This window comes from Hyla sarda, chromosome 11, assembly GCF_029499605.1.
Source record: "Hyla sarda isolate aHylSar1 chromosome 11, aHylSar1.hap1, whole genome shotgun sequence".
Taxonomy (NCBI): Eukaryota; Metazoa; Chordata; class Amphibia; order Anura; family Hylidae; genus Hyla; species Hyla sarda.
In genome coordinates this window covers 98,374,071-98,401,672 of record NC_079199.1, presented here as the reverse complement: position 1 = coordinate 98,401,672, position 27,602 = coordinate 98,374,071, and the positions used below count along the sequence as shown (strand labels likewise).

General features: G+C 43.3%; 2 protein-coding genes across 3 annotated transcripts in view; one reads left to right on the top strand and one right to left on the bottom strand.

Moving 5' to 3' along the window:
• The window catches only part of LOC130295366 (uncharacterized), a 44,724-nt gene that overhangs the window by 4,102 nt on the left and 13,020 nt on the right, over positions 1-27,602 (top strand). The window lies entirely within an intron of this gene.
• Positions 435-19,142, bottom strand: NOP9 (NOP9 nucleolar protein). 2 transcript variants are annotated; one of them, XM_056546041.1, is made up of 11 exons: positions 18,933-19,142; positions 17,128-17,407; positions 15,356-15,805; positions 13,566-13,646; positions 13,345-13,486; positions 12,758-12,950; positions 12,343-12,483; positions 11,285-11,404; positions 4,906-5,136; positions 4,582-4,687; positions 435-3,270 (listed from the first exon to the last, which is right to left on the bottom strand). In XM_056546041.1, the coding sequence occupies exons 2-11, from the start codon at positions 17,393-17,395 to the stop codon at positions 3,113-3,115; spliced, it is 1,890 nt and encodes a 629-aa protein (XP_056402016.1). In that variant the 5' UTR covers positions 17,396-17,407; positions 18,933-19,142; the 3' UTR covers positions 435-3,112. The 2 variants fall into 2 exon arrangements, with proteins under 2 accessions (XP_056402016.1, XP_056402017.1); XM_056546042.1 differs by lacking the exon at positions 18,933-19,142 and adding an exon at positions 18,158-18,312.

Below are 27,602 nucleotides of genomic sequence, written 5' to 3'. Positions count from 1 at the left end.
CTGCTGAAGTGTCAAAGACTATCATAAGGCCAGTGGGGAGGCATTTCAGGGTGGCGCTGTCTTCTGACACAATTGACCTACCCAAGACCGGCTGGTGGCTTTGCTGTGGTTACTGCTGGTAAGTGTGCCTAGGTATGACACCGGTAGGGTCACACGTAACTGATCTGCCGATCACCCGACCCTATAGTGTGCCTCCTGCTGTGCCTGTCTGCTCATAGCGGCAATTCATGGCTACATGCGGAAACACATGGACCTGTGAATTGCCGCTCGCACGTGCAGTGTACTCACAGTCATCGCGGCCACTCCCCCGTTCCCTGAGCTAGGCCGAGAGCAGGAGTGATGACTGTGAGTACACTGCGTGCGTGAGCGGCAATTCACAGGTCCATGTGCGTCTCCTTGAAGCAGTAGATTGCCGCTACGAGCAGACAGGCACAGCAGGAGGCACACTATAGGGTCGGTCATCGGTGGATCCGATACGTGTGACTCTACCCTGAAAAGGTAATCCATTATCTTCCATTTTGAAGTTTTATTCAGGTGCTAAGTAGCTAATACTGACTTATAGATATTGTCCATTACTTGTTTTTAGCCTTTTTTGGGGGGCTTTAGAAAAAAAAATTATTTGGTGGGGTTCCTCGAGGTAATATTCTTTTCCCCAAGGGTGTCCTGAGACTAAGCAGCCCTATTCCATGAAGATGGCCGTAAATATTAGATTCTACTAAGACCTTTGGGGATAGGCCCATTATAAAGTCCACCACAAGGGTTACATTTCATCCTGTCCCATCCAAATCTTTGTGATAAGCAGCATTCGAGGTGCATGGCGGCCACTTATCTCTACATGCATGTGGGAGGAGGAGTCTGAGCCCAGTGACAGTCATGGCCGTCTATGGCCAGCAATAATTTATATACGACCACACAATATATCCCTCTAACGATGAATATCACCACCGTGGTCACATGGTCGAGGATTGACATGTGCAGTAATACACTTCCCACATTCTCTGTGGTGTCAATTACATATACGGCAAAGTTGGCAGCGACTGGTATCTCAAATATCAACAACAAAATGACTCTATATGTATTTATGAGTATAGTGGTTAAATTTGGCAAATCGTGACTGTGTTATCTGCAGGTATTTTTTAAACCTTGTGCCACCGACCAACAGAATTCCCCATTGTACTGTATTAGTATTGTATTTGTGTATACACTATTTATTGCCATATAAAACATACGTACATATGTCACAGCTTGGTCTCTGTGGTCACATGATTTGTTTGACAACTTCTGAATAGGTCAGTAGGTCATATCAAGGTTACAGATGTTCCTCCCTTTAAAGGGGTACTCTGGCCCTGAGACATCTTATCCCCTACCCAAAGGATAGGGGATAAGATGTCTCACCAAGGGGGTCCCGCCGCTGGGGACCTCCGCGATCTCCCTGCTGCACTTCGTTTAAAGCGCCGGAGGCTCGTGACTTGCATTGAGGGAGCATGGCGTGATGTCACGAGTGGTGTGACCATGACGTCACGATCACTGCCTCCAGCTCCGAGCCTTCTGAACAAAATGTTCAGAGCGCTGGAGCACCGGAGTACCCCTTTAAAGAGTAGCTCCCACGATCTGAAAGTTTTTCTGTCTCTACCTATTGCTAATCTATCCCTAACACCCCCCCGCCTTTAAAAAATAATTGTTTCCTACCTTATAAAGGTCTAATCTTCTGCTGCTCGGCTCTTGCTCCTCAGCAGGCGCGAAGTCACTAATGCCTGCTGGGCGCCGACTTCCACCCTCACCTAATTTTTCAAAAGTGACATAAGACCTCAAATGAGACTTACCACATAAAAGACATGTACAGTACAGATGGAGCATCAGCGCGGCACTGATATTCTGTGCGTGCACTGTCTCCATACTGTACATGCCAGGGGGGGCTGCACACGAATCCAGCCAATGCGCACAGCCCTGGCGTTCACTGCAAGGGAAGTCCTAGACAGCCCAATGTCTCCTCTAATAAGATCCTGGATGTTCTACGTAAATGAAGGAGATTCATGAAAACCTGTGCAGAGGAAGAGTGGCACAGTTGCCCATAGCAACCAATCAGATCGCTTCTTTCATTTTTCAAAGGCCTCTTTAATAATGAAAGTAATGATCTGATTGGTTGCTATGGGCAACAGGTCGACTTTTCCTCTGTCGTCCTCTTCTCCCCGACTTTCTGTAGGTACTACCATGCTTCCTTCTGCATAACCCGCACTCCTTACTCTTACTTCTAGCCTTTCTGGGACCCTCCTCGGCCTGGGAAAATAATAATATACCATAAGTCTCCATAAAAAACGTGCGTGAAGACCCTTCTTACCCCACCGTGGTGAAGTCAAATACAGATTTATATATTTATATTTTCATCCTTCCAGTACTTATAAGCTGCTGTATGCTCCACCAGAAGTTGTGCAGTTCTTTTCAGTCTGACAACAATGCTCCCTGCTGACACCTCTGTCCATGTCAGGAACTGTCCGGAGAAGGAGAGGTTTGCTATGGGGATTTGGACATGTTCCTGACACGGACAGAGGTGTCAGCAGAGAGCACTGTGGTCAGACTGGAAAGAACTACGCAACTTCCTCTGGAGCATACAGCTGCTTATATGTACTGGAAGGATTAAGATTTTTAAATAGAAATAATTATGTTTATTAAAATATGTTTAACTTTCTGGCACCAGTTGATTTAAAAAAAAAAAATTTTTTCCATCGGAGTACCCCTTTAAACTAGAAAAATAGCAATATGCAAGATGAAAAAAAAAAAAAAGAAAAACAAACTAAATTTTAATACGCAACTGAATGCTTCCTATATACAGACAATGAAGATGATATGGGGCCAGTGCGATTGTCTTAAAAGAATGGTCCCATCCCAACAATACATAATGCAGATGTCATCTTAAAGGGGTACTCCGCCCCTAGACATCTTATCCCCTATCCAAAGGATAAGGGATAAGGTTCAGATCGCGGGGGTCCCGTAGTGTGAATGGGCCCTTAGAGGTCACTGTGACTGCTTTGACCGTCCGCGTCAGGATATGCAGAGCTGGAGGCAGCCCCAACGCAAAGACAGGTAAAGTCCCTGGGGGTAAGATACAAGGTCCTTAGTCCTCCAGAATGTCGGCGAACATCTTGCGCCGCTTGTTCTCCGCCTGCTGGTGCTCCTCCCAGTCTTTCCGCCGATTCGCAAAGTGCGTTAGGGCGAAGTTACGGGCGATGTGGTGCCCAATGGGGTCGTTCTGCAGCTCCCGGAGTCTTTCGACTGGTAATAAGAAGGGAAGATACAATTATTCAATTGTGTATTGCAGTGTTTCCCAACTAGGGTGCCTCCAGCTGTTGCAAAACGACAACTCCCAGCATGCCCGGACAAAGTTACGGGCGATGCTGAGCCCAATAGGGTCGTTTTGCAACTCCCAGAGTCTTTTGACTGGTAATAAGAAGGGAAGATTAAAGGGGTACTCCGGTAGAAAACTTTTTTTTTTATTTTTTTAATCAACTGGTGCAAGAAAGTTAAAGGGGTTATCCAGGAAAAAACTTATATATATATATATCTCAACTGGCTCCAGAAAGTTAAACAGATTTGTAAATTACTTCTATAAAAAAATCTTAATCCTTTCAGTACTTATGAGCTGCTGAAGTTGAGTTGTTCTTTTCTGTCTAAGTTCTCTCTGATGACACCTGTCTCGGGAAACGCCCAGTTTAGAAGCAAATCCCCATAGCAAACCTCTTCTACTCTGTGCAGTTCCCGAGACAAGCAGAGATGTCAGCAGAGAGCATTGTTGCCAGAGAGAAGACAACAACAACTCAACTTCAGCAGCTGATAATTATTGAAAGGATTAAGATTTTTTTAATAGAAGTAATTTACAAATCTGTTTAACTTTCTGGAGCCAGTTGAGATATATATCTCAACTGGCTCCAGAAAGTTAAACAGATTTGTAAATTACTTCTATTAAAAAATCTTAATCCTTCCAGTACTTATTAGCTGCTGGATACTACAGAGGAAATTCTTTTCTTTTTGGAACACAGAAGTCTCTGCTGACATCACGAGCACAGTGCTCTCTGGACAGTTCCTAAAATGGACAGAGGTGTCAGCAGAGTAGGAGAAAATCCCTATAGAAAACATATGCTGCTCTGGACAGTTCCTAAAATGGACAGAGATGTCAGCAGAGAGCACTGTGCTCGTGATGTCAGCAGAGAGCTCTGTGTTCCAAAAAGCAAAGAATTTCCTATGTAGTATTCAGCAGCTAATAAGTACTGGAAGGATTAAGATTTTTTAATAGAAGTAATTTACAAATCTGTAACTTTCTGGCACCAGTTGATTTAAAAAATAAATAAATAAATAAATAAATAAATAAATAAATAAAAGGTTTCCACCGGAGTACCCCTTTAATTGTGTATTTCAGTGTAACCTAAGCAGGGTGCCTCCAGCTGTTGCAAAACTACTACTCCCAGCATGCCCAGACAGCCGAAGGCTGTCCGGGCATGCTGGGAGTTGTAGTTTTTCAACAGCTGGAGGCAGCCTTCTTGAGAAACACTGGTGTATAGACTCATTCACCGGTATTTAGATGGTTACCTAGCTTCTGCGCAATCTCCTCTTTCACTCCCATGGTGGACGCATTCCATACACGGTCCAGCACTCGGCTTCCATACTTGTTACATGCCAACTCCATGCAGTGAGCCTAGGGTAGAAACATTTTTTTTAGAAAATATAGGACAATTTGGACATTCACGGGGACCCATAAAGGTTCATTTCGCTTCCCTATTCGGCGTTTCGCCAACTATGACATCAGCCAGAACAAAACTGCCAAGTGTGAACCAGGCCTATAGCCCCCATGACTTTAGAAACCTGGGAGCTGACCCTGCTAAACGGGCGCTGGTTCCTTCACTATAGCCTTACCCTTAACTTCCGCAGAACTTTTTTCCTCTGTTTTTCTGTGATTGTGGCGCTGTTGAGCAGGGCGTCAAATATGTGGCTCCCAGCCTGGCTACAAGCCACAGTATGGAGGTCAGCTTCCGACATACTCCCCAGGCTGTGCAATACCGGAGCCGGATCTTCGAAATGAAGGAGGTGCTGTAGTAATACCGAGCCGTGATAGTTAACGGACTGCAACTTTATGTCTGGGTTATCCTGAACATGGAGAAAAGAAAAGACGTAAAGGAAATCCTCCATAATGACCCCATACACAGGAATATAACTACTATAATACTGCTCCTATATACAAGAAGAATATAACTACTATAATACTGCTCCTATATACAAGAATATAACTACTATAATACTGCTCCTACATACAAGAATATAACTACTATAATACTGCTCCTATATACAAGAATATAACCTATAATACTGCCTCCTATATACAAGAATATAACTACTATAATACTCCCCCTATATACAAGAATATAACTACTATAATACTGCTCCTATATACAAGAATATAACTACTATAATACTGCTCCTATATACAAGAATATAACTACTATAATACTGCTCCTACATACAAGAATATAACTACTATAATACTGCTTCTATATACAAGAATATAACCTATAATACTGCCTCCTATATACAAGAATATAACCTATAATACTGCTCCTATATACAAGAATATAACCTATAATACTGCTCCTATATACAAGAATATAACTACTATAATACTGCTCCTATATACAAGAATATAACTACTATAATACTGCTCCTATATACAAGAATATAACTACTATAATACTGCTCCTACATACAAGAATATAACTACTATAATACTGCTCCTATATACAAGAATATAACCTCTATAATACTGCTCCTATATACAAGAATATAACCTATAATACTGCTCCTATATACAAGAATATAACCTATAATACTGCTCCTATATACAAGAATATAACTACTATAATACTGCTCCTATATACAAGAATATAACTACTATAATACTGCTCCTATATACAAGAATATAACTACTATAATACTGCCTCCTATATACAAGAATATAACTACTATAATACTGCTCCTATATACAAGAATATAACTACTATAATACTGCCTCCTATATACAAGAATATATCTACTATAATACTGCTCCTATATACAAGAATATAACTACTATAATACTGCCCCTATATACAAGAATATAACTACTATAATACTGCTCCTATATACAGGAATATAACTACTATAATACTGCTCCTATATACAAGAATATAACTACTATAATACTGCCTCCTATATACAAGAATATAACTACTATAATACTGCCTCCTATATACAAGAATATAACTACTATAATACTGCTCCTATATACAAGAATATAACTACTATAATACTGCCCCTATATACAAGAATATAACTACTATAATACTGCTCCTATATACAAGAATATAACTACTATAATACTGCTCCTATATACAAGAATATAACTACTATAATACTGCTCCTATATACAAGAATATAACTACTATAATACTGCCTCCTATATACAATAATATAACTACTATAATACTGCTCCTATATACAAGAATATAACTACTATAATACTGCTCCTATATACAAAAATATAACTACTATAATACTGCCTCCTATGTACAAGAATATAACTACTATAATACTGCTCCTATATACAAGAATATAACTACTATAATACTGCTCCAATATACAAGAATATAACTACTATAATACTGCTCCTATATACAAGAATATAACTACTATAATACTGCACCTATATACAAGAATATAACTACTATAATACTGCTCCTATATACAAGAATATAACTACTATAATACTGCTCCAATATACAAGAATATAACTACTATAATACTGCTCCTATATACAAGAATATAACTACTATAATACTGCTCCTATGTACAAGAATATAACTACTATAATACTGATCCTATATACAAGAATATAACTACTATAATACTGCTCCTATATACAATAATATAACTACTATAATACTGCCTCCTATATACAATAATATAACTACTATAATACTGCCTCCTATATAAAAGAATATAACCACTATAATACTGCCTCCTATATACAAGAATATAACTACTATAATACTTCTCCTATATACAAGAATATAACTACTATAATACTGCTCCTATGTACAAGAATATAACTACTATAATACTGCTCCTATGTACAAGAATATAACTACTATAATACTGCTCCTATGTACAAGAATATAACTACTATAATACTGCCTCCTATATACAAGAATATAACTACTATAATACTGCTCCTATGTACAAGAATATAACTACTATAATACTGCTCCTATATACAAGAATATAACTACTATAATACTGCTCCTATATACAAGAATATATCTACTATAATACTGCTCCTATATACAAGAATATAACTACTATAATACTGCTCCTATATACAAGAATATAACTACTATAATACTGCTCCTATATACAAGAATATAACTACTATAATACTGCTCCTATATACAAGAATATATCTACTATAATACTGCTCCTATATACAAGAATATAACTACTATAATACTGCTCCTATATACAAGAATATAACTACTATAATACTGCTCCTATATACAAGAATATAACTACTATAATACTGCTCCTATGTACAAGAATATAACTACTATAATACTGCCTCCTATATACAAGAATATAACTACTATAATACTGCTCCTATGTACAAGAATATAACTACTATAATACTGCTCCTATATACAAGAATATAACTACTATAATACTGCTCCTATATACAAGAATATAACTACTATAATACTGCTCCTATATACAAGAATATAACTACTATAATACTGCTCCTATATACAAGAATATAACTACTATAATACTGCTCCTATATACAAGAATATATCTACTATAATACTGCTCCTATATACAAGAATATAACTACTATAATACTGCTCCTATATACAAGAATATAACTACTATAATACTGCTCCTATATACAAGAATATAACTACTATAATACTGCTCCTATGTACAAGAATATAACTACTATAATACTGCCTCCTATATACAAGAATATAACTACTATAATACTGCTCCTATGTACAAGAATATAACTACTATAATACTGCTCCTATATACAAGAATATAACTACTATAATACTGCTCCTATATACAAGAATATATCTACTATAATACTGCTCCTATATACAAGAATATAACTACTATAATACTGCTCCTATATACAAGAATATAACTACTATAATACTGCTCCTACATACAAGAATATAACTACTATAATACTGCTCCTATATACAAGAATATAACCTATAATACTGCCTCCTATATACAAGAATATAACTACTATAATACTCCCCCTATATACAAGAATATAACTACTATAATACTGCTCCTATATACAAGAATATAACTACTATAATACTGCTCCTATATACAAGAATATAACTACTATAATACTGCTCCTACATACAAGAATATAACTACTATAATACTGCTTCTATATACAAGAATATAACCTATAATACTGCCTCCTATATACAAGAATATAACTACTATAATACTGCCTCCTATATACAAGAATATAACTACTATAATACTCCCCCTATATACAAGAATATAACTACTATAATACTGCTCCTATATACAAGAATATAACTACTATAATACTGCTCCTATATACAAGAATATAACTACTATAATACTGCTCCTACATACAAGAATATAACTACTATAATACTGCTCCTATATACAAGAATATAACCTCTATAATACTGCTCCTATATACAAGAATATAACCTATAATACTGCTCCTATATACAAGAATATAACCTATAATACTGCTCCTATATACAAGAATATAACTACTATAATACTGCTCCTATATACAAGAATATAACTACTATAATACTGCTCCTATATACAAGAATATAACTACTATAATACTGCCTCCTATATACAAGAATATAACTACTATAATACTGCTCCTATATACAAGAATATAACTACTATAATACTGCCTCCTATATACAAGAATATATCTACTATAATACTGCTCCTATATACAAGAATATAACTACTATAATACTGCCCCTATATACAAGAATATAACTACTATAATACTGCTCCTATATACAGGAATATAACTACTATAATACTGCTCCTATATACAAGAATATAACTACTATAATACTGCCTCCTATATACAAGAATATAACTACTATAATACTGCCTCCTATATACAAGAATATAACTACTATAATACTGCTCCTATATACAAGAATATAACTACTATAATACTGCCCCTATATACAAGAATATAACTACTATAATACTGCTCCTATATACAAGAATATAACTACTATAATACTGCTCCTATATACAAGAATATAACTACTATAATACTGCTCCTATATACAAGAATATAACTACTATAATACTGCCTCCTATATACAATAATATAACTACTATAATACTGCTCCTATATACAAGAATATAACTACTATAATACTGCTCCTATATACAAAAATATAACTACTATAATACTGCCTCCTATGTACAAGAATATAACTACTATAATACTGCTCCTATATACAAGAATATAACTACTATAATACTGCTCCAATATACAAGAATATAACTACTATAATACTGCTCCTATATACAAGAATATAACTACTATAATACTGCACCTATATACAAGAATATAACTACTATAATACTGCTCCTATATACAAGAATATAACTACTATAATACTGCTCCAATATACAAGAATATAACTACTATAATACTGCTCCTATATACAAGAATATAACTACTATAATACTGATCCTATATACAAGAATATAACTACTATAATACTGCTCCTATATACAAGAATATAACTACTATAATACTGCTCCAATATACAAGAATATAACTACTATAATACTGCTCCTATGTACAAGAATATAACTACTATAATACTGATCCTATATACAAGAATATAACTACTATAATACTGCTCCTATATACAATAATATAACTACTATAATACTGCCTCCTATATACAATAATATAACTACTATAATACTGCCTCCTATATAAAAGAATATAACCACTATAATACTGCCTCCTATATACAAGAATATAACTACTATAATACTTCTCCTATATACAAGAATATAACTACTATAATACTGCTCCTATGTACAAGAATATAACTACTATAATACTGCTCCTATGTACAAGAATATAACTACTATAATACTGCTCCTATGTACAAGAATATAACTACTATAATACTGCCTCCTATATACAAGAATATAACTACTATAATACTGCTCCTATGTACAAGAATATAACTACTATAATACTGCTCCTATATACAAGAATATAACTACTATAATACTGCTCCTATATACAAGAATATATCTACTATAATACTGCTCCTATATACAAGAATATAACTACTATAATACTGCTCCTATATACAAGAATATAACTACTATAATACTGCTCCTATATACAAGAATATAACTACTATAATACTGCTCCTATATACAAGAATATATCTACTATAATACTGCTCCTATATACAAGAATATAACTACTATAATACTGCTCCTATATACAAGAATATAACTACTATAATACTGCTCCTATATACAAGAATATAACTACTATAATACTGCTCCTATGTACAAGAATATAACTACTATAATACTGCCTCCTATATACAAGAATATAACTACTATAATACTGCTCCTATGTACAAGAATATAACTACTATAATACTGCTCCTATATACAAGAATATAACTACTATAATACTGCTCCTATATACAAGAATATAACTACTATAATACTGCTCCTATATACAAGAATATAACTACTATAATACTGCTCCTATATACAAGAATATAACTACTATAATACTGCTCCTATATACAAGAATATATCTACTATAATACTGCTCCTATATACAAGAATATAACTACTATAATACTGCTCCTATATACAAGAATATAACTACTATAATACTGCTCCTATGTACAAGATTCCTTAAAAAGCTTGTGCAGAGAAAAAGTTGCCCAGTTGCCCATAGCAACCAATCAGATCACTTCTCTTATTTTTCAAAAAGGCCTGTGAAAAATGAAAGCAGCGATCTGATTGGTTGCTATGGGCAACTACTTAACTTTTCTTCTGCACAGGTTTTAATGAATCTCCCCCTCAGTTTCCCGATCTGACTACTCAATAAAGACAGTGCTAAAAACCCGAAGGGACAGGTTACTTCTTCAGAGTAGCTCTGGTTGTCAGGTCTTACTTTATGCTCAGAAGGATTCTCCTCTTCCTCCATCTTGTAGTACGTCTCGTAGGTCAGTAGAGACAGGAGGAGCGGCACACAGGCGACACGGCGGGAGCTGGGGGAGGTGCAGTGGAAGGCCTGGGGAGTTGAGAAACATATGTTAAAGGGGTACTCCGCCCCTAGACATCTTATCCCCTAATAATAAGATGTCTGATAGCGGGGGTCCCGCCACTGGGACCCCCCGTGATCTCGGCGGCGGCACCCCAGACATCCGGTGCACGGAACGGACTTCGCTCTGTGCCAGATGACTGGTGATGCGGGACGGAGGCTTGGCACGGCCCCGCCCCGCTCGTGATGTCACGGCGGCCATAGACTTGCATTGAGGGGGCGTGGCCGTGAAATCACGAGTGGGGCGTGGTTTTGACGTCACAAGCCACCTTTGGATAGGGAATAAAGTGTCTAGGGGCGGAGTACCCCTTTAAGGGCACCTGTCGCTTCAGAAAACTTTTGACATGTTGAAGAGATAAGCAAAAAGTTTAGCTCTGTTGGTGTCTGAATGTGTTCAGACCCCGACCAATTGTTAGAAGGAGCCGGGAGAGATGGGCGGCTGACTGAGACAATCCCATAGACCACTGTAGGTTTGCCTTACGCTTAGCGCGTTCTTCTCCCAGCTATTGGTCATGGTCTGAACACTCAGACCCCGACCAATTAAAGGTACTCCCCTGGCCAGCGTTCAGAACACTTCGTTCCGAACGATGTGGGGGTCAGCCACGCACTCCTCGTGACATCACGCTACGCCCTCTCAATGCAAGTCTATGGGAGGGGGCGTGACGGCCGTCACGCCCCCTCCCATAGACTTGCATTGAGGGGACAAGACCGTGATGTCACGAGGGGGCGTGACCGACCCCCACAGCGTTCGGAACTAAATGTTCCGAACGCTGGCCAGTGGAGAACCCCTTTAAAAAACTTTTTACATGTCACTAGGAAATGCATACGTTTTTTAAAGTGACAGTGCCCATTGAACACTGGAATATATAAAGGGACCGAGACACAGAATTGCGGTGGGGACCACCTACCTCCATGAGATGGGAGACCAACTGGGTCTGGTGACTCTCCAGCCTCTTACAAGTCTCGGCCAGGGTCGTGATGATCCCCATGTTACCTTTGGCCAGAACGTCCTCCACGGCTGGTGACAACTCCTCAAACAGCGTTGAGAACTGGGGAGACAACAAATAATGGTGTCACTCAGGAGACCCCAGTAGTTTCATAAACATCTCATTTTTTTTCTATGTTCCATGCCCTGCTCTGTAGGAGACATCTGCATCTCTGTTCAGTCAGAGCTTCCTGGTTCGGAACTACAGTGAAGACCGACATCACTTGGGAATGGACCTAGGTCCCAATAATTATGAGAATGTGTAGGTCCTTCAGGGTCTAGTAATGGCTGCCAGGAGTGTCCAAGACATGGCAGAAGGAAGGAGGAGCATTACTCACCAGCTTCTTGGTCTGGACGGCACGGAGAAGCCTCTGCACCGTATAGTTGGCGATGGGATGGACTGACAGCGCGTGAAGCTGGCCTTTAAAGTGGTCTTCAAAGAGGCGGCGCAGCTGTTTCTTCTTGGAGACTTCCAGAATTTTCTCCAACAGGCGGCTGCTGGTCTCATCCTTCAGGAAAACCAAGAGGGCGCTGAGAAAAACGGGAAAAAGGTCAATAGGGGCCGATAGGTCGGGGCAAGGGCTGGTCCCAACGTCCTTCCTCATGGGCAGAACAACCAATGGCACCCTAGATTTACTTAAAGGGGCACTCTGCCCAGTGTTCGGAACATTTAGTTCCGAACGCTGGGTGCGCACTTCGGGGGTCGTGACATCACGGCCACGCTCTTTGTGAGATCATGCCACACCCCCTCAATGCAAGTCTATGGAAGGGGGCATGACGGCTGTCACGCCCCCTCCCATAGACTTGAATTGAGGGGGTGTGGTGTGATGTCCCGAAGCGCGCACCCAGCGTTCGGAACTAAATGTTCCGAACCCTGGGCAGTGGAGTACCCCTTTAAGGCTCTAAGCTTCTCCTTGTCCCTTACCTGCCATCACCTGAGACGTTCCTGGAGGACAAGTAACTGATGACCTCATCACAGAGCGTCTTGCACATGGACGGCGACTTCCGGTGTAGCACCTGTAGAGCGCTCTGCATCCCCAGGCTGGCCAGTTTATGGGTGGCAAAGACTGGTGAGGGGAAATGGTGAGGATCAGTCAGATGTCTTAGCGATATATAAAGGGTTAATAAGGGACGATAGGAACTCACCTCCGATGTGACTCTTGAACAACCCGCTCAAATCCTCCAACTGCTGCATGAAACTGGGCGGAACCTCGAATTCGGAACTTACTGCGATGGAAAGTGAAAAAAAAAAAATGGAGGCTAAATGCCATTTCACTGCTGAAATTGAGCCTCCTCTATGGTGCACAGCTATTCCTCATCTCCATTCCTGTTTGCCAGCAGTGTTCACATCTGGACTTCCTTTCTCTTACTTGTCTGTCCAATCACAGCACAGCCCATACTCCTCTCTGCTATGCCGTGATATTGCGCTGGTGACTGCGCTGAGCTACTGACACAGTACACCACTATAAATGGCATGTGGAGGGAGAAGGGGGTTACTAATTCCCTGGCTTTACAATGTGCTATGTGGACAAAAAAAGGCAAGAAACAACTGCAGCACAGCAAGGAAGAGGTTACACTAAGCAATGAACTGCTGCTGCCAAGAAGGAAGCCTAAATCTTCCTTTTACAGACAGTGCAGATCCTCTGGAGGAGGCAGATAGGCTAACAGATTGCTGATACAATCCTGCACATCACATTAGCTAAGCCTTGGCTGTCTGGGCATGCTGGGAAATATGGTTTTGCAACAGCTGGAGGCCAACTGGTTGGGAAACACCAATTTAAAGGAACACTCTAGATTTAAACATCACTGGATAGATCACACTTTATTCACACACAAATCTGCATCGACATACTCTCCTTGTCTTCACTGCATTGCTTCAACATACAGTAACGTAATGTCTTCACTAATGCAAAACAACAGAAACTGAGAAAGTCAGTGGTCTCCAAGTGCTGTGAAATTCTAAATGCAGCTTTGGATGTGACTAGAGTATGAATCACCGTACTTTCTAATCTACTCTGTGTTTCAAGATGTCTTGCCGAAAACCACCACTATTGGGCATATTAAAATTATTGGGTGCTGCTGATCATATGCCGCCCCTTTAAAGGGGTACTCAAGGTAAAAGAAAAACGTATCACCTATCCACAGGGCAATCCTCACTGGGTCATACCATTTTATAGTAGAGGAGGACTGGGACCCAGACGGCAGTGGGTTTACACTCCCCTGAATATGCAGAACTTGTAACAACCTCCTAGTATTCCAATGCTGTATAACATTCCTGGACCAAACCACATGGCTACAGAGGACCTAAAGGTAATGACCTAGTATTCCAATACAGTAGAGCTTCTCTGGACCAAACCATTCCAATAATGCATAATTTCTTTGGAACAAACCAACTGACTACAGAGGAATGTGCAGGACCTAAAAGGTAATGACCTTCCAGTACTTCAATACTGTATAACTTCTCTGGACCAAACCAAGTGACTACAAAAGGGGTACCCCGGAGCTGAAGGTAATGACCTCTTAGTACTTCCAATATAGTGTAACTTATTTGGACCAAACCAACTGACTACAAAGGGGTGTCCAGGAGCTGCAGGTAATGACCACCTATAACTCCCAATACTGTATAACTCATCTGGACCAAACCAACTGACTACAGAGGGGTGTCCAGGACCTAAAGGCAATGACCTTCTAGCACTCCAATACTGTATAACTTCTCTGGACCAAACCAACTGACTACAAAAGGGTGTCCAGGAGCTGAAAGTAATGACCTCTTAGTATTCCCAATAATGTAAAACTTCTCTGGACCAAACCAACTGACTACAGAGGGAGGGAACTACAGGTTAGGACCTCCTGTTAATCCAATACTGTATAACTTCTATGGACCAAACCATCCTGTAAGTACCCCTTTTCCCAGAGTATCTCTTTTATATGCCTACCTGTTAACCCCTGCCCTCCTTTCTTGGAGGCTTCTTGGTTGAGGATGGTCCCGCTCAGCACCTGAAACAAAGTCCTTACGATGAAGCTGCCATGCGTGTTCTGGTTGTAGGGCAGGAACTTGGCCTTCACTTCCATGCAGAGACTCAGAATCAGATCCTCTAGGCTGCCGCAGGGTTCATCACCATCATCATCCTCCTCCTCCTCCGCTCCATCATCTGTCGCCTTCTGAAGCCGTTCGTACTGTAGGAGAGCGGTCTGGACCACATGAGCTGCGCTGCGATGCCAACATACAGTCTGCCAGTTCTTACTGAGGACCTCCAGGACCTGGCACAGCTGGGCGGATGCTGCCACGGTCATCAGCTTCTGCAGGACGATACTGCCGGACATGTCCCCGGCCAGGGCCAGCTCGTTCCCCTTCACCTCATTAAAGACGTTCCGGACAAACAGAGCTGAAATGGAGCAGAGGAGATGTCACACACACCCCTTGTACATAATGGTACAGTCCAACTCAGATGCCCCCAGGAATTACTAATGCTAGGGGAGTCATATCTCTAGAGCAGTGTTTCCCAAAAAGTGGGCCTCCCGATGTTGCAAAACTACAACTCCCAGCATGCCCGGACAGCCGAAGGCTGTCCGGGCATGCTGGGAGATGTAGTTTTGCAACAGCTGGAGGCACACTGGTTGGGAAGACGTTATCCCCATCAACCACAATTGTCCCCAAATGGAATGGACCGTCAGTGCGCATGCGCGGGCAGAGTTCAATTCATTCTCAATGGCTATTCCAAGCCTTGTTCTGCATTCTAGGGATAGGTTTGGGTTCCCAATGTTCAGGAGCCCCCTTAGAGAATGAATCGAGAGCTGGTGGCGCATGCGCACTGCTGCTCCATTCATTTATGGGACAACTTTTCAGGATCAGTGGGAATCTCCATAGCAATTGGAGTCCTGGTTGCGCCTGCGCACTGCTCCTCCATTCATTTATAGGACATCTGTTCCCAGGATTGGTGGGACTCCATGTAGAGAATAAATAGAGTGCAGGCTGTGCACGCGCGATGCCGTTCTATTCGTTCAGGGAACAACAGACCTCCATTCTCAGTATTGGTGGAAGTTTCCATAGAGAATGAATGGAGTGCTGGTGGCGCAGATCTCCTATAAATGAATGGAGCAGCAGTGCGCATGCGCGGCCAGCACTCCATTTTCTATGGGAACTCCCACCAAACCTGAGAACAGTGGAAAGATGTCTTATAATAAATGGACAATCCTGTTCTCAGGATTGGTGGGATTCCCTGTAGAGAATAAATAGAGAGCTGGCTGCGCACGCGCGATGCCAATCCATTCATTCAGGGGACAACTGACCTCCATTCTCAGGTTTGGTGGGAGTTCCAGGAAAAAATGAATGGAATGCTTGCCGCGCATGCGCACTGCTGCTCCATTCAATTATAGGACATCTGTCCTCTTATCAGGAGGATTGGTGGGAGTTCCCATAGGGAATGAATGGAGTGCTGGCAGCGCATGTGCAATTCGTTAATGTTCAGGGGACAACTAACCTCCGCTCTCAGGATCGGTGGGGGTCCCAGCAGTTGGAGCCCCACTGATCAGCCAGGTATCACTCATCTTGAGGATAAAGAATAACTTTGGATCTTGGGATATTCAGCCGGACATTTCTCTATAATGTCCATATAGTGGGGGCTTCCCTTAGATGGTAATGGGGAGGGGGGTCCTTACATTTGTAGATCCCCCCCCCCCCACTGATCACTGTGCCCCAGTCTCTTACCCCGATCCTCTTCTGATGCAAAGTCCTGCTGCAGCGTTTCTCCCACTCGCCGGAAATAACCCACAGATTTGGGGTCCAGCCGGGGCAGGGGGCTCTCGTGGGGACCTTTCTTGCTCTGGTCAGGCGCAGACTTTGCGGTGGTTTTCTCATCCGCTTTCTTCTGTCTTTTTGGTGGGTCTTCACCCGGAGGAGATGACGCCCGCTTCCTCTGGCCCTGCTGGGGTTTTTTCTTTCCTGTGAATTTCTTCTTATCCGTGCCCATGGTCATGACTTCTAGGCCCTAGAAAACAAAGGCCACTCAATGTAGGGAACTGTCCCATGAGCCCTGCTTCCAGGAGGACCCAAAGGACGACCCCAATCTCATCCTGGGGCCCCCCGCGTTATCAAAGGACGAATCCCGCTAATACACATAATGCAGATTGGACATTTGCTAATACACTTCCCTAAGTGAATATCCTGCAGAAGAACAGCTATGGTTTAAAGGGGGTCTCTAAAAAAAAGTGAAATTCCCTATTGTATTGCAGGCTGTGAGGTCCTGCTGGGAGATGTAGTTCAGAAGAGGCTGGGGAGCCTAGCACTGGGTCATACCACATCATAGTAGAATAAGACTGGGACGCAGATGGCCATGGGTAGGCACCCCCCTGGATATGCGGAACCTAATATTCCAATACTAAATAACTTCTCTGGACCAAACCAACTGACTACAGAGGGGTATCCAGGAGCTACAGGCCATGACCTCCTACTACTCTAATACTGTATAACTTATCTGGACCAAACCAACTGACTACAGAGCGGTGTCCAGAAGCTGCAGATCATGACCTCTTAGTATTCCCAATAATGTATAACTTCTCTGGACCAAACCAACTGACTAAAGATGGAGGTGTGGGAGCTACAGGTTAGGTACCTCCTATTAATCCATTACTGTATAACTTCTGTGGACCAAACCATCTTGTAAGTACCTCTTTACCCAGAGTACCCCTTTAAACGTAGGTATGGTGGCTACATGGTAGACCCCAAAAAATATGGCTACCTGTTATATATGCTCCTTTCCTGGAGGTTATGACTTCCTTGTACTCCAATACTGTATAACTTCTCTGGACCAAACCAACTGACTAAAGAGGGGTGTCTAGGAGCTACAGGCAAGGACCTACTTGTGCTTCTATACAATATAATTTCTCTGGACCAAACCAACTGACTACAGAGGGGTATCCTGGAGCTACAGGAAATGACCTCCTAGTATTCCAATACAGTAGAACTTCTCTGGACCAAACCAACTGACTACAAAGGGGTATCCTGGAGCTACAGGTCATGACTTCCTAGTACTCCAATACTGTAGAACTTCTCTGGACCAAACCAACTGACTACAGAGGGGTGTCCTGGAGCTACAAGAAATTACCTCCTAGTACTCCAATACTGTATAACTTATCTGGACCAAACCAACTGACTACAGAGGGGTATGACCTCCTAGTACCCCCAATAATTAATAACTTCTGTGGACCAAACCAAGTGACCACACAGAGGGGTGTCCAGGAGCTACAGGTAACGACCTACTAGTACTTCAATAAAGTGTAACAGTGGTCTCCAAACTGTGGCCCTTCAGATGTTGCAAAACTACAACTCCCAGCATGCCCGGACAGCCCTTGGCTGTCCGGGCATGCTGGGAGTTGTAGTTTTGCAACATCTGGAGGTCCACAGTTTGGTGGCTACTGCTGCATTATCTTCTCTGGTCCAAACCAACTGACTACAGAGGGGTGTCCAGAAGCTGCATTATATGTCAAATATAATAACGTGAATACACCTCTTACCTCTCAGCACTGCCAAGTTCCCGTCCACATGTGCGCCCGGTGACGTCAGCGTTGTGGGCGGAGAGTTCACAGGCTGATGACATCATCAACGACGGCCGGCTTCAGGCGTGGAGTGATGACGTCACTGACCCCGGCTGCTTCCTCGTCGTCTGTCCCCTCATGCGACATGTTGTCTTTCATTTTCACAGTTGTTTTCAGTCCCTGTTCACACCGGTGTATTAGAGCGCGACAATAATCCCCTGTTAACTCTGTGGGGGCTGCAGCAGAAAAACGTTCAGCTTCACCGCAGCGCCACCAGCGGAGAAAGAGGGCATTACACCTGGTCAGACATTAAAACTGAGCCGATTCCCTAACTCCTAACCCCTCCCCCCTACCCCTAATCCAAACCCGTCCCCCTTACCCCTAATCCAAACCCCTCTCCCTTACCCCTAATCCAAACCCCTCTCCCTTACCCCTAATCCAAACCCTTACCCCTAATCCTAACCCCTAATCCTAACCCCTCTCCCTTACCCCTAATCCAAACCCTTTTACCCCTATCCCTTACCCCTAATCCCTAATCCAAACCCTTACCCCTATCTCTTACCCCTAATCCAAACCCTTACCCCTAATCCTAACCCCTATCCAAACCCTTACCCCTAATCCTAACCCCTATCCCTTACCCCTAATCCTAACCCCTATCCCTTACCCCTAATCCTAACCCCTAACTCTTACCCTTAATCCTAACCCCTAACTCTTACCCTTAATCCTAACCCCTATCCCTAATCCTAACCTTTACCCCAACCCTTACCACTAACCCTTACCCCAACCCTAACCATTAATCCTAACCCTTACCTCTAAGGGTATGTTCACACTATGGATATGTCACTGAATCTCCGCTCACGGAATTTATCGAGCGGAGTTTCAGCCTGGCAGCCAGCGGCGGCGGTAGGACCGCACAGCACTGTGGCGTCACACCATTGACGGCTATGCAGTGCTCGCGGACTTCCGCGCAAAGAACAAACATGTTCCTTCTTTGCACGGAACAATTTCAGCGCCGGAATTGTCCGCTCATTAGCAGCGAGTGTCTGGTTGCCTTAGAGAAGTACTCCACTGCCCCAGCGTTCAGAACATTTTGTTACGAATGCTGGGTGAAGGCATTGTGATGTTACACCACGCCCCCTCAATGCAAGTCTATGGGAGGGGGCGTGGCAGCTGCCACGCCCCCTCCCATAGACTTGCATTGAGGAGGCGTGGCCATGACGTCACAACCCCAGCAGCCCGCGTTCAGGGGCAGTGGAGTACCCCTTTAAGCCTCAACCAGCAAAAGCGCACCTGTACGCCCTGCATTCGGAAGAGGTGAATAGCTTGGACATTTCTGCATGCGGCCGTACCAAATATGTTTATTATTTTGTTTTTTATTACTTGTAAATAGGAAAAAGAGGAGGGTACATTTTTATAGGGGAGGTGCTTCTCTTAACTTTTTTTTCTTTTTACAAGGGACTATTTGTAACAATTTTTTTATTTTGACTCATTGGATCCCCCCGATTGCACCACGGTGGTCCGATGCATGTCCCCTGCATACTTCAGTATTAATCACTGCATCTGAAGGGCTAATGGCAAAGCCTCAGCATGATCACTGATGTCCATTACCGGCGGGTCTCCAGCTGCTAATAGCAGCCGAACCAGCAGTCTGTGAAGCGAGAACAGCTCCTTCACTTGCTTCATAGATTAGACAGAACTCGACATGTATGTACATCCTATTGTGCCAATTTCTAGGGAGCCGGAGCATACAGGTACATCCTGTGTCCTTAAAGGGGTATTCCGGTGGGGGGAAAAAAAATGTCATATCAACTCGCTCCAGAAAGTTAAACAGATTTGTAAATTACTTCTATTGAAAAAAAATATTAATCCTTCCAGTATTTCAGCTGCTGTATGCTCCAGAGGAAGTTGTGTGGTTCTTTCCTGTCTGACCACAGTGCTCTCTGCTGTCACCTCTGTCCATGTCAGGAATTGTCCAGAACAGGAGCAAATCCCCATAGCAAACATATGCTGCTCTGGACAGTTCCTGACATGGACAGAGGTTTCAGTAGAGAGCACTGTGGTCAGACAGGAAAGAACTACACAATTTCCTCTGGAGCATATAGTAGCTGATAAGTACTGGAAGGATTAAGATTTTATTTTCTTGTTCGGCTCCATTGGGGGACACAACCCATGGGTATATGTTGCTGACACTAGGCGGCAACAAAAAGAAAGTCGGCCCATCCTGGCAGAATATATCCCGCCTACAGACCCTGAGCTATCAGTTTTAGTTTAGTGTCAGTAAGAGGCAGACACAGGTATGGAGCTCTCTTTTTTAGTTTAGGGACATGTATATAGATTTTTTTTTCTCCCTTTTATTTCTCTCGTTTTAGGTGGGGGCTCAGGAGCATAGTGCTCACCGTTTCCCCATTTGCAAAGAAGGGGCACAGGCATCGAGTTATGCACTGTCAACCCCTTCTTTGTATTTATTTTTATTTACATGGTGTTTTTTTTTATGGGAAAAGGGGGGTGATGTGAACTTTTATTAAGGAAAGGGTTAAATCACCTTTCTTAACTTTTTTTTTTTTGCAGTGTTATAGCTCCCATAGGGACCTATAACACTGCACACACTGATTGCCAGCACTGTTCACTGCAAAGCCATAACTTTGCATTGATCAATGTTATCCAAAGTCGATTGCTCAAGCCTGCACCTCAGGCTTGGAGCAATCAATCGCCGAAGGGACACGCCGGAGCCAGGTAACAGGACCTCCGCTCATGTCCCAGCTGATGGGGACACCACATTTTCACTGCGGTAGTCCCGATAAGCCGGGAAGGTTGTACTTTCGTTTTAGACGCGGCATTCAACTTTAAACGCGTCTAAAAGGGTTAATAGCGCGCGGCACCGCTATCGCTGCTGCGCGCTATTAGCCCCGGGTCCCGGCTTCAGATACATGCCAGGACCGACCCAATATAACGCGGGGGTCGCCGCGTGACCCCGCGTTATATCGCTGGAGCCGGCCAAGGACGTAAATATACGTCCTTGGTTGTTAAGGACCTGGCGGACAAGAGGATTGAAAATCTGGCCAAACTCGCCTTTGTAGCAGCGGATTCATCTTTGCTTCCTGCCTTCACTTCTGCTTGGGTGTCCAAAGGCCTTTCTGTCTAGGCTTCTCAGCTCTGCCAGGGCATTTTGTCCGGGTCCCTTCGGAAGATTTGGCGGATCTTGCACTTCATATCTCCAGTGCTGGAGACTATTTGTGCTCTGCTTCTCTGCATCTGCCCATTGTACGGCTTTGCCACAGGTAACCTGGTGGCGATTCGTCACTCCATGCGGCTCAAGGCCTGGGACGCCGCATGGAGAGAAATCTCTCACTGAGCTTCCTTTCTCTGGGATCCGACTCTTCGGGAAACGCCTGGATGAGATTATCTCCAAGGCTACTGGAGGTAAGAGCTCCTTTTTGCCACAGAACAAGTCTCGCCGTTCCACAGGAAGTAGACCTTTCAGCCTTTTGGCTTGGGTCAGGCAACCAGACCGGCACCCTCACAAGATAAGAAGGTACCTTCCTTCAAGGCTCGTCCCTGCTGGAAGTTTCTACAGACTTTTCTTGCTCAGGGAGTGATCGTCCCAGATCCTCACAAGGAGTGTTTTTCGGGGTTCTATTCCAACCTCTTCGTCGTCCCCAAGAAAAGGGGGTTTCATTCACCCAATCCTGGATCTGAAGCTCCTCAATTGTCACCTACTCCTGCGTCATTTCCGTATGGAGTCTCTCCATTCTGTGGTGGCATCAATGGATCAAGGGATTTTTCTTTCCTCTGTGGATATCAGAGACACTTACCTTCACATCCCCATTTTTCTGGCACATCAGCACTATCACCGCTTCACAGTTCTGGAGGGCCATTTTCAGTTTGTGGCCCTTCCTTTTGGCCTGGGCACGGCCCCAATGGTCTTCACCAAGATCCTGGTGGCAGCGATCGCCATCCTGCAAGCCCGGGGTGTGTCTGTGATCCCCCTACCTGGACAACGTCCTGGTCAAGGCTCCAACCAGGGCCCAGAATCAAGAGAGGCTCAGTCTCACTCTTCATCTGGTTCCAGTTTCCATTCGGTTGTGCATGGAAGTCCTAGGTCGGATGGTGGCGGCCATGGAAGCCGTTCCTTTTACCCAGTTTCATTGTCGACCCCTTCAAATCTCTCTTCCGTCCTGGTGGGACAAGCCTCCGCTATCCCTTGATCGCAGGATTATTCTTCCCCCCCCAGGACTCGCCAGTCCCTCCTGTGGTGGCTTCAGTCTCCTCTTCGACAGGGACGATCTTTTCTGCCCCTCCACTGGCAGGTCATCACAACAGATGCCAGCCTCAGCGGTTGGAGAGAAGTGGGAGGGGCTGAAGGGAGTCTTCAGGGATTGGATGGTCCAGGACAGTTGGTCCTCCCAGGAAGCTCTCCTCACCATCAACATCCTAGAACGTTGGGCAGTTTATCTTTGCCTCCTCCATTGGGAGCGCCTTCTCCAGGACCGTCCTGTTCGTGTCCAGTCGGACAACTCCACGGCTGTCGCATATGTCAAACGCCCCCCTGACATGGACAGAGGTGTCAGCAGAGAGCACTGTGGACAGACAAAAAAAAAAAAAGAAATCCAAAAAGAAAAAAAATGTCCTCTGTAGTATTCAACAGCTAATAAATACTGGAAGGATTAAGATTTTTTTTTTAATAGAAGTAATTTACAGATCTGTTTAACTTTTTGGCACCAGTTGATAAAAAATTTCCACTGAAGTACCCCTGTAAGTACTTAAAGCATTATGGGAATTTTTTTTGCTTCTATAATGCAGCACAGGCCATTAGAAGCCAGCAGAGTATGCCTTTTTCTTACCTTTTTTTGCTGATGTGGCAGGTGTGAGATTCTCCATTTTAGTTAACAAATGCATAATGATGTGGGTTGTGTAATGCAGCCCACATTACCCATGAGTCCTCTGGCTGAGGATTAGGTGTTTGATCATTCCAGCTGATCATCTCATTTGGCTGCTGGTGCTATAGATTAGCCAGGTGAATGCATTAGGACTCATAAGTGGGTTGGTGTCACCATTCCCAACCTGAGGCACAACTACATCTCCCAGCATGTGGCTGTAGTTTTGCCCAGTTGAAGAGCCACAGGTCAGAGGATCATCACTATATGGGGAGAATACGGATCTAAGTACTCACCTAAGCCTGCGCTGCAGTACCCGAGAGCATATGGACAGTCCACGTCTGTGTTAAGAGGTTTAGTTCTCAGCAGGGTCCTCCTTAGGCAAGGGCTACATGGCAACTAGGGACACTCAAAAGGTAAGCAGCTCATGCTGCTTCATGGCACCTAATGAAAGTGAACGCGGTCACATCACAACCCTTAACCTCGAGGACGCAGGGCGTATGCATACGCCCTGCATTCCCAATCCTTAAAGACTCAGGGCGTACCTGTATGCCCGGACCTGGTGTTTAAAACGGGGTCACGCCGTGACCCTGCATCACACCGGGTCGGTCCCGGGTGCTATTCATAGCCGGGACCCTGGGCTAACAGCGCGCGGCACCGATCGTTGTGCCGTGCGCTATTAACCCTTCAGATGCGGCGGTCAAAGTTGACCACTGCATCTGAAAGTGAAAGTAAACGCTTCCCGGCAGCTCAGTTGGGCTGATCGGGACATCGCGATAAAATAGCGATGTTCCGATCAGCTGGGACGCAGGCGGAGGTCTCCTTACCCGTCTCTGCGGCGTCCGATCGGGGTTTGATTGCTCCAAGCCTGAGCTACAGGCTTGAGCAATCGAGCCCCTATCTCACTGATCCGTGCAAAGCTATGGCTTTACAGGGATCAGCATAAGAGATCAGTGTTATAGGTCCCCAAGGTTGTGTGTGGTATTGCAGCTTAGTTCCATTGAAGTGAATAGAGCCAAGTTGTAATACAACCCACAACCTAAGGACTGGAGGGTGGCGCTGTTTTTGAAAAAAAAAAAATTATTATAATAAAAATATATTATATTTATTTTTTGTTTTTGAATTCCCCCGATAACCCCTTCAAAGTTAATGAAAAACAAAAGAGGACAAATAGTTTGGGCAGCTGCATAACCCTAGATTTTATTAACGGCCTAAACACCAGTTTCAAAACTCAGAGGCTTTCCCATGTTTCTATTGCATTGTTTCCCAACCTGCTGCAAAACTACAACTCCCAGAATGCCCGGACAGCCGTTGGCTGTCCGGGCATGCTGGGAGTTGTAGTTTTGCAACAGCTGTAGGCACCCTGGTTGGGGAAAACTGAACTCTAAAACTGGTGCCGGTAGAACAGAGTCTTTTCCATGTTTCTATTGCAGAGTTTCCCAACCAGAGTGCCTCCAGCTGTTGCAAAACTACCAAGTCCCAGCTTACTGGGAGTTGTGCTTTTGCAACAGCTGTAGGCACCCCCCTGGTTGGGGAAAACTGTTCTACCGGCACCGGTTGCAGAGTTCTGAGTCTCTTCCACGTTTCTATTGCAGTTTCCCAACCAGGGTGCCTCCAGCTGTTGCAAAACCACAACTCCGAGTAAGCTGGGACTTTGTAGTTTTGCAACAGCTGAAGGCCCCCCCCCCCCCCCCCCCTGGCTTGTAAAGACTTTTACCATATATAAGCCATGTCCTGCGACACACACAAAACATTAAGAGTCTTGAATAGGAATACATTTATTTACAATAAAAGATTCTTTTTTTTTCTTCATTATTTACAGCAAAATATGTAAAAGGTACAAAGCGTTATTGACAGACAGCGGGAGATGGACGCAGAGGGATCCTGGGGGGAGAAGAACAGATCTGGGAGGTTTATAATAAGAGTTCGGCAGCAGCGGCTGAGGTCAGGCGTATGTCAGAGGAGCGGGCACGGTGATGGCATGCAAACAATTGGGGGATAACATAGGGCAAGCGAGGGGGGGGATTACAGTGAGGATGTCTGTACGGTTTTAATAATCATTGAGGAAGCGTATAGAGCGGGGGTGGGGAGGTAGAGCTGCTGATGACAAAAAGTGGCGATCCTACCCATAAATCTTCTGTTTGAGGATCAGGTGTTTGATCACCCCAGCTAGTACTCATTAGGCTGCTGGTGCTAGGTGAATGCATTAGTGGGTTGGTGTCCCCATCCCCAACACGAGGCACAACTACCAATCCAGAGGTCAGATCCTAAAGTGACATACCCTAGCGAGAAGACATCACATGACATGGGAATACCCCATGAGTAGCTCGTACTCCCCACAATATTACAGCAAAGATGAGGACACAACATAAAGTATAAATAATAAACCCCTTTGCGGCAGCGACCCCCCCCCCCCCCATACAGACACCTCACTCTGCTTTATAGGAGCCCCCCCCCCCCATAAAGGGATACTCTGGTGAAAAACTGATGCCAGAAAGTTAAAACAGATTTGTAAAGGACTTCTATTAAAAAAAAAAAATTCTTAATCCTTCCCGTACTTATTAGCTGCTGAATACTACAGAGGAATTTTTTTTTGGAACACAGTGCTCTCTGCTGACATCTCTGTCCATTTTAAGAACTGTCCAGGAGTAGGAGAAAATCCCCATAGCAAACATATGGTGCTTTGGACAGTTCCTAAAATGGACAGAGATGTCAGCAGAGAGCACTGTGGTCATGATGTCAGCAGAGAGCTCTGTGTTCCAAAAAGAAAAGAAATTTCCTCTGTAGTATTCAGCAGCTAATAAGTACTGGAAGGATTAAGATTTCTTAAATAGAAGTAATTTACAAATCTGTTTAACTTTCTGGCACCAGTTGATTTAAAAAAAAAAAAAAAGGTTTCCACTGGAGTACCCCTTTAAGATTGCCCTAATAGGAACGCAGTTGTCTACAGAAGGAAATCCCTTTGGGCACAACAGGTAAACCAGCACCTGTCATGGCCTAAACCCAGAAACATTCCTATAATACAGCGTTTTCCAACCAGGGTGCCCCCAGCTGTTGCAAAACTACAACTCCCAGCATGCCCGGACAGCCGAAGGCTGTCCGGGCATGCTGGGAGTTGTAGTTTTGCAACAGCTGGAGGCACCCTGGTTGGAAAACGCTGCTATGTTATGTTTACGCTCCTCAGCAGCACAGGATAAGTCCAGATGTGGGGAGAGAATTTCCCCCAAAAAAACAGCAACTAGAGATGAGCGAACTTACAGTAAATTCGATTCGTCACGAACTTCTCGGCTCGGCAGTTGATGACTTTTCCTGCATAAATTAGTTCAGCTTTCAGGTGCTCCGGTGGGCTGGAAAAGGTGGATACAGTCCTAGGAGACTCTTTCCTAGGAATGTATCCACCTTTTCCAGCCCACGGGAGCACCTGAAAGCTGAACTGATCTATGCAGGATAAGTCATCAACTGCCGAGCCGAGAAGTTCGTGACGAATCGAATTTACTGTAAGTTCGCTCATCTCTAACGGCAACGTTCGAGAAAATCCATAGTTTTCCGTCACAATGAGCACGCTGTGAATTATAAAATCTACAGCATGCTATCCTTTTCTCGCAATTTATTTCTTTTACTACATTGAAGTAGATTTTTACATTTTTCTTTACAATCTGTGCAGCTAAACTACAGCAACCAGACCGGCCCATAGATTTATAATAATCCGAAAAAGTAAGTCTAATGGGAAGACTAGAGACAATAGCAAACGATAAAGGAGGGGGATGGGAGACAA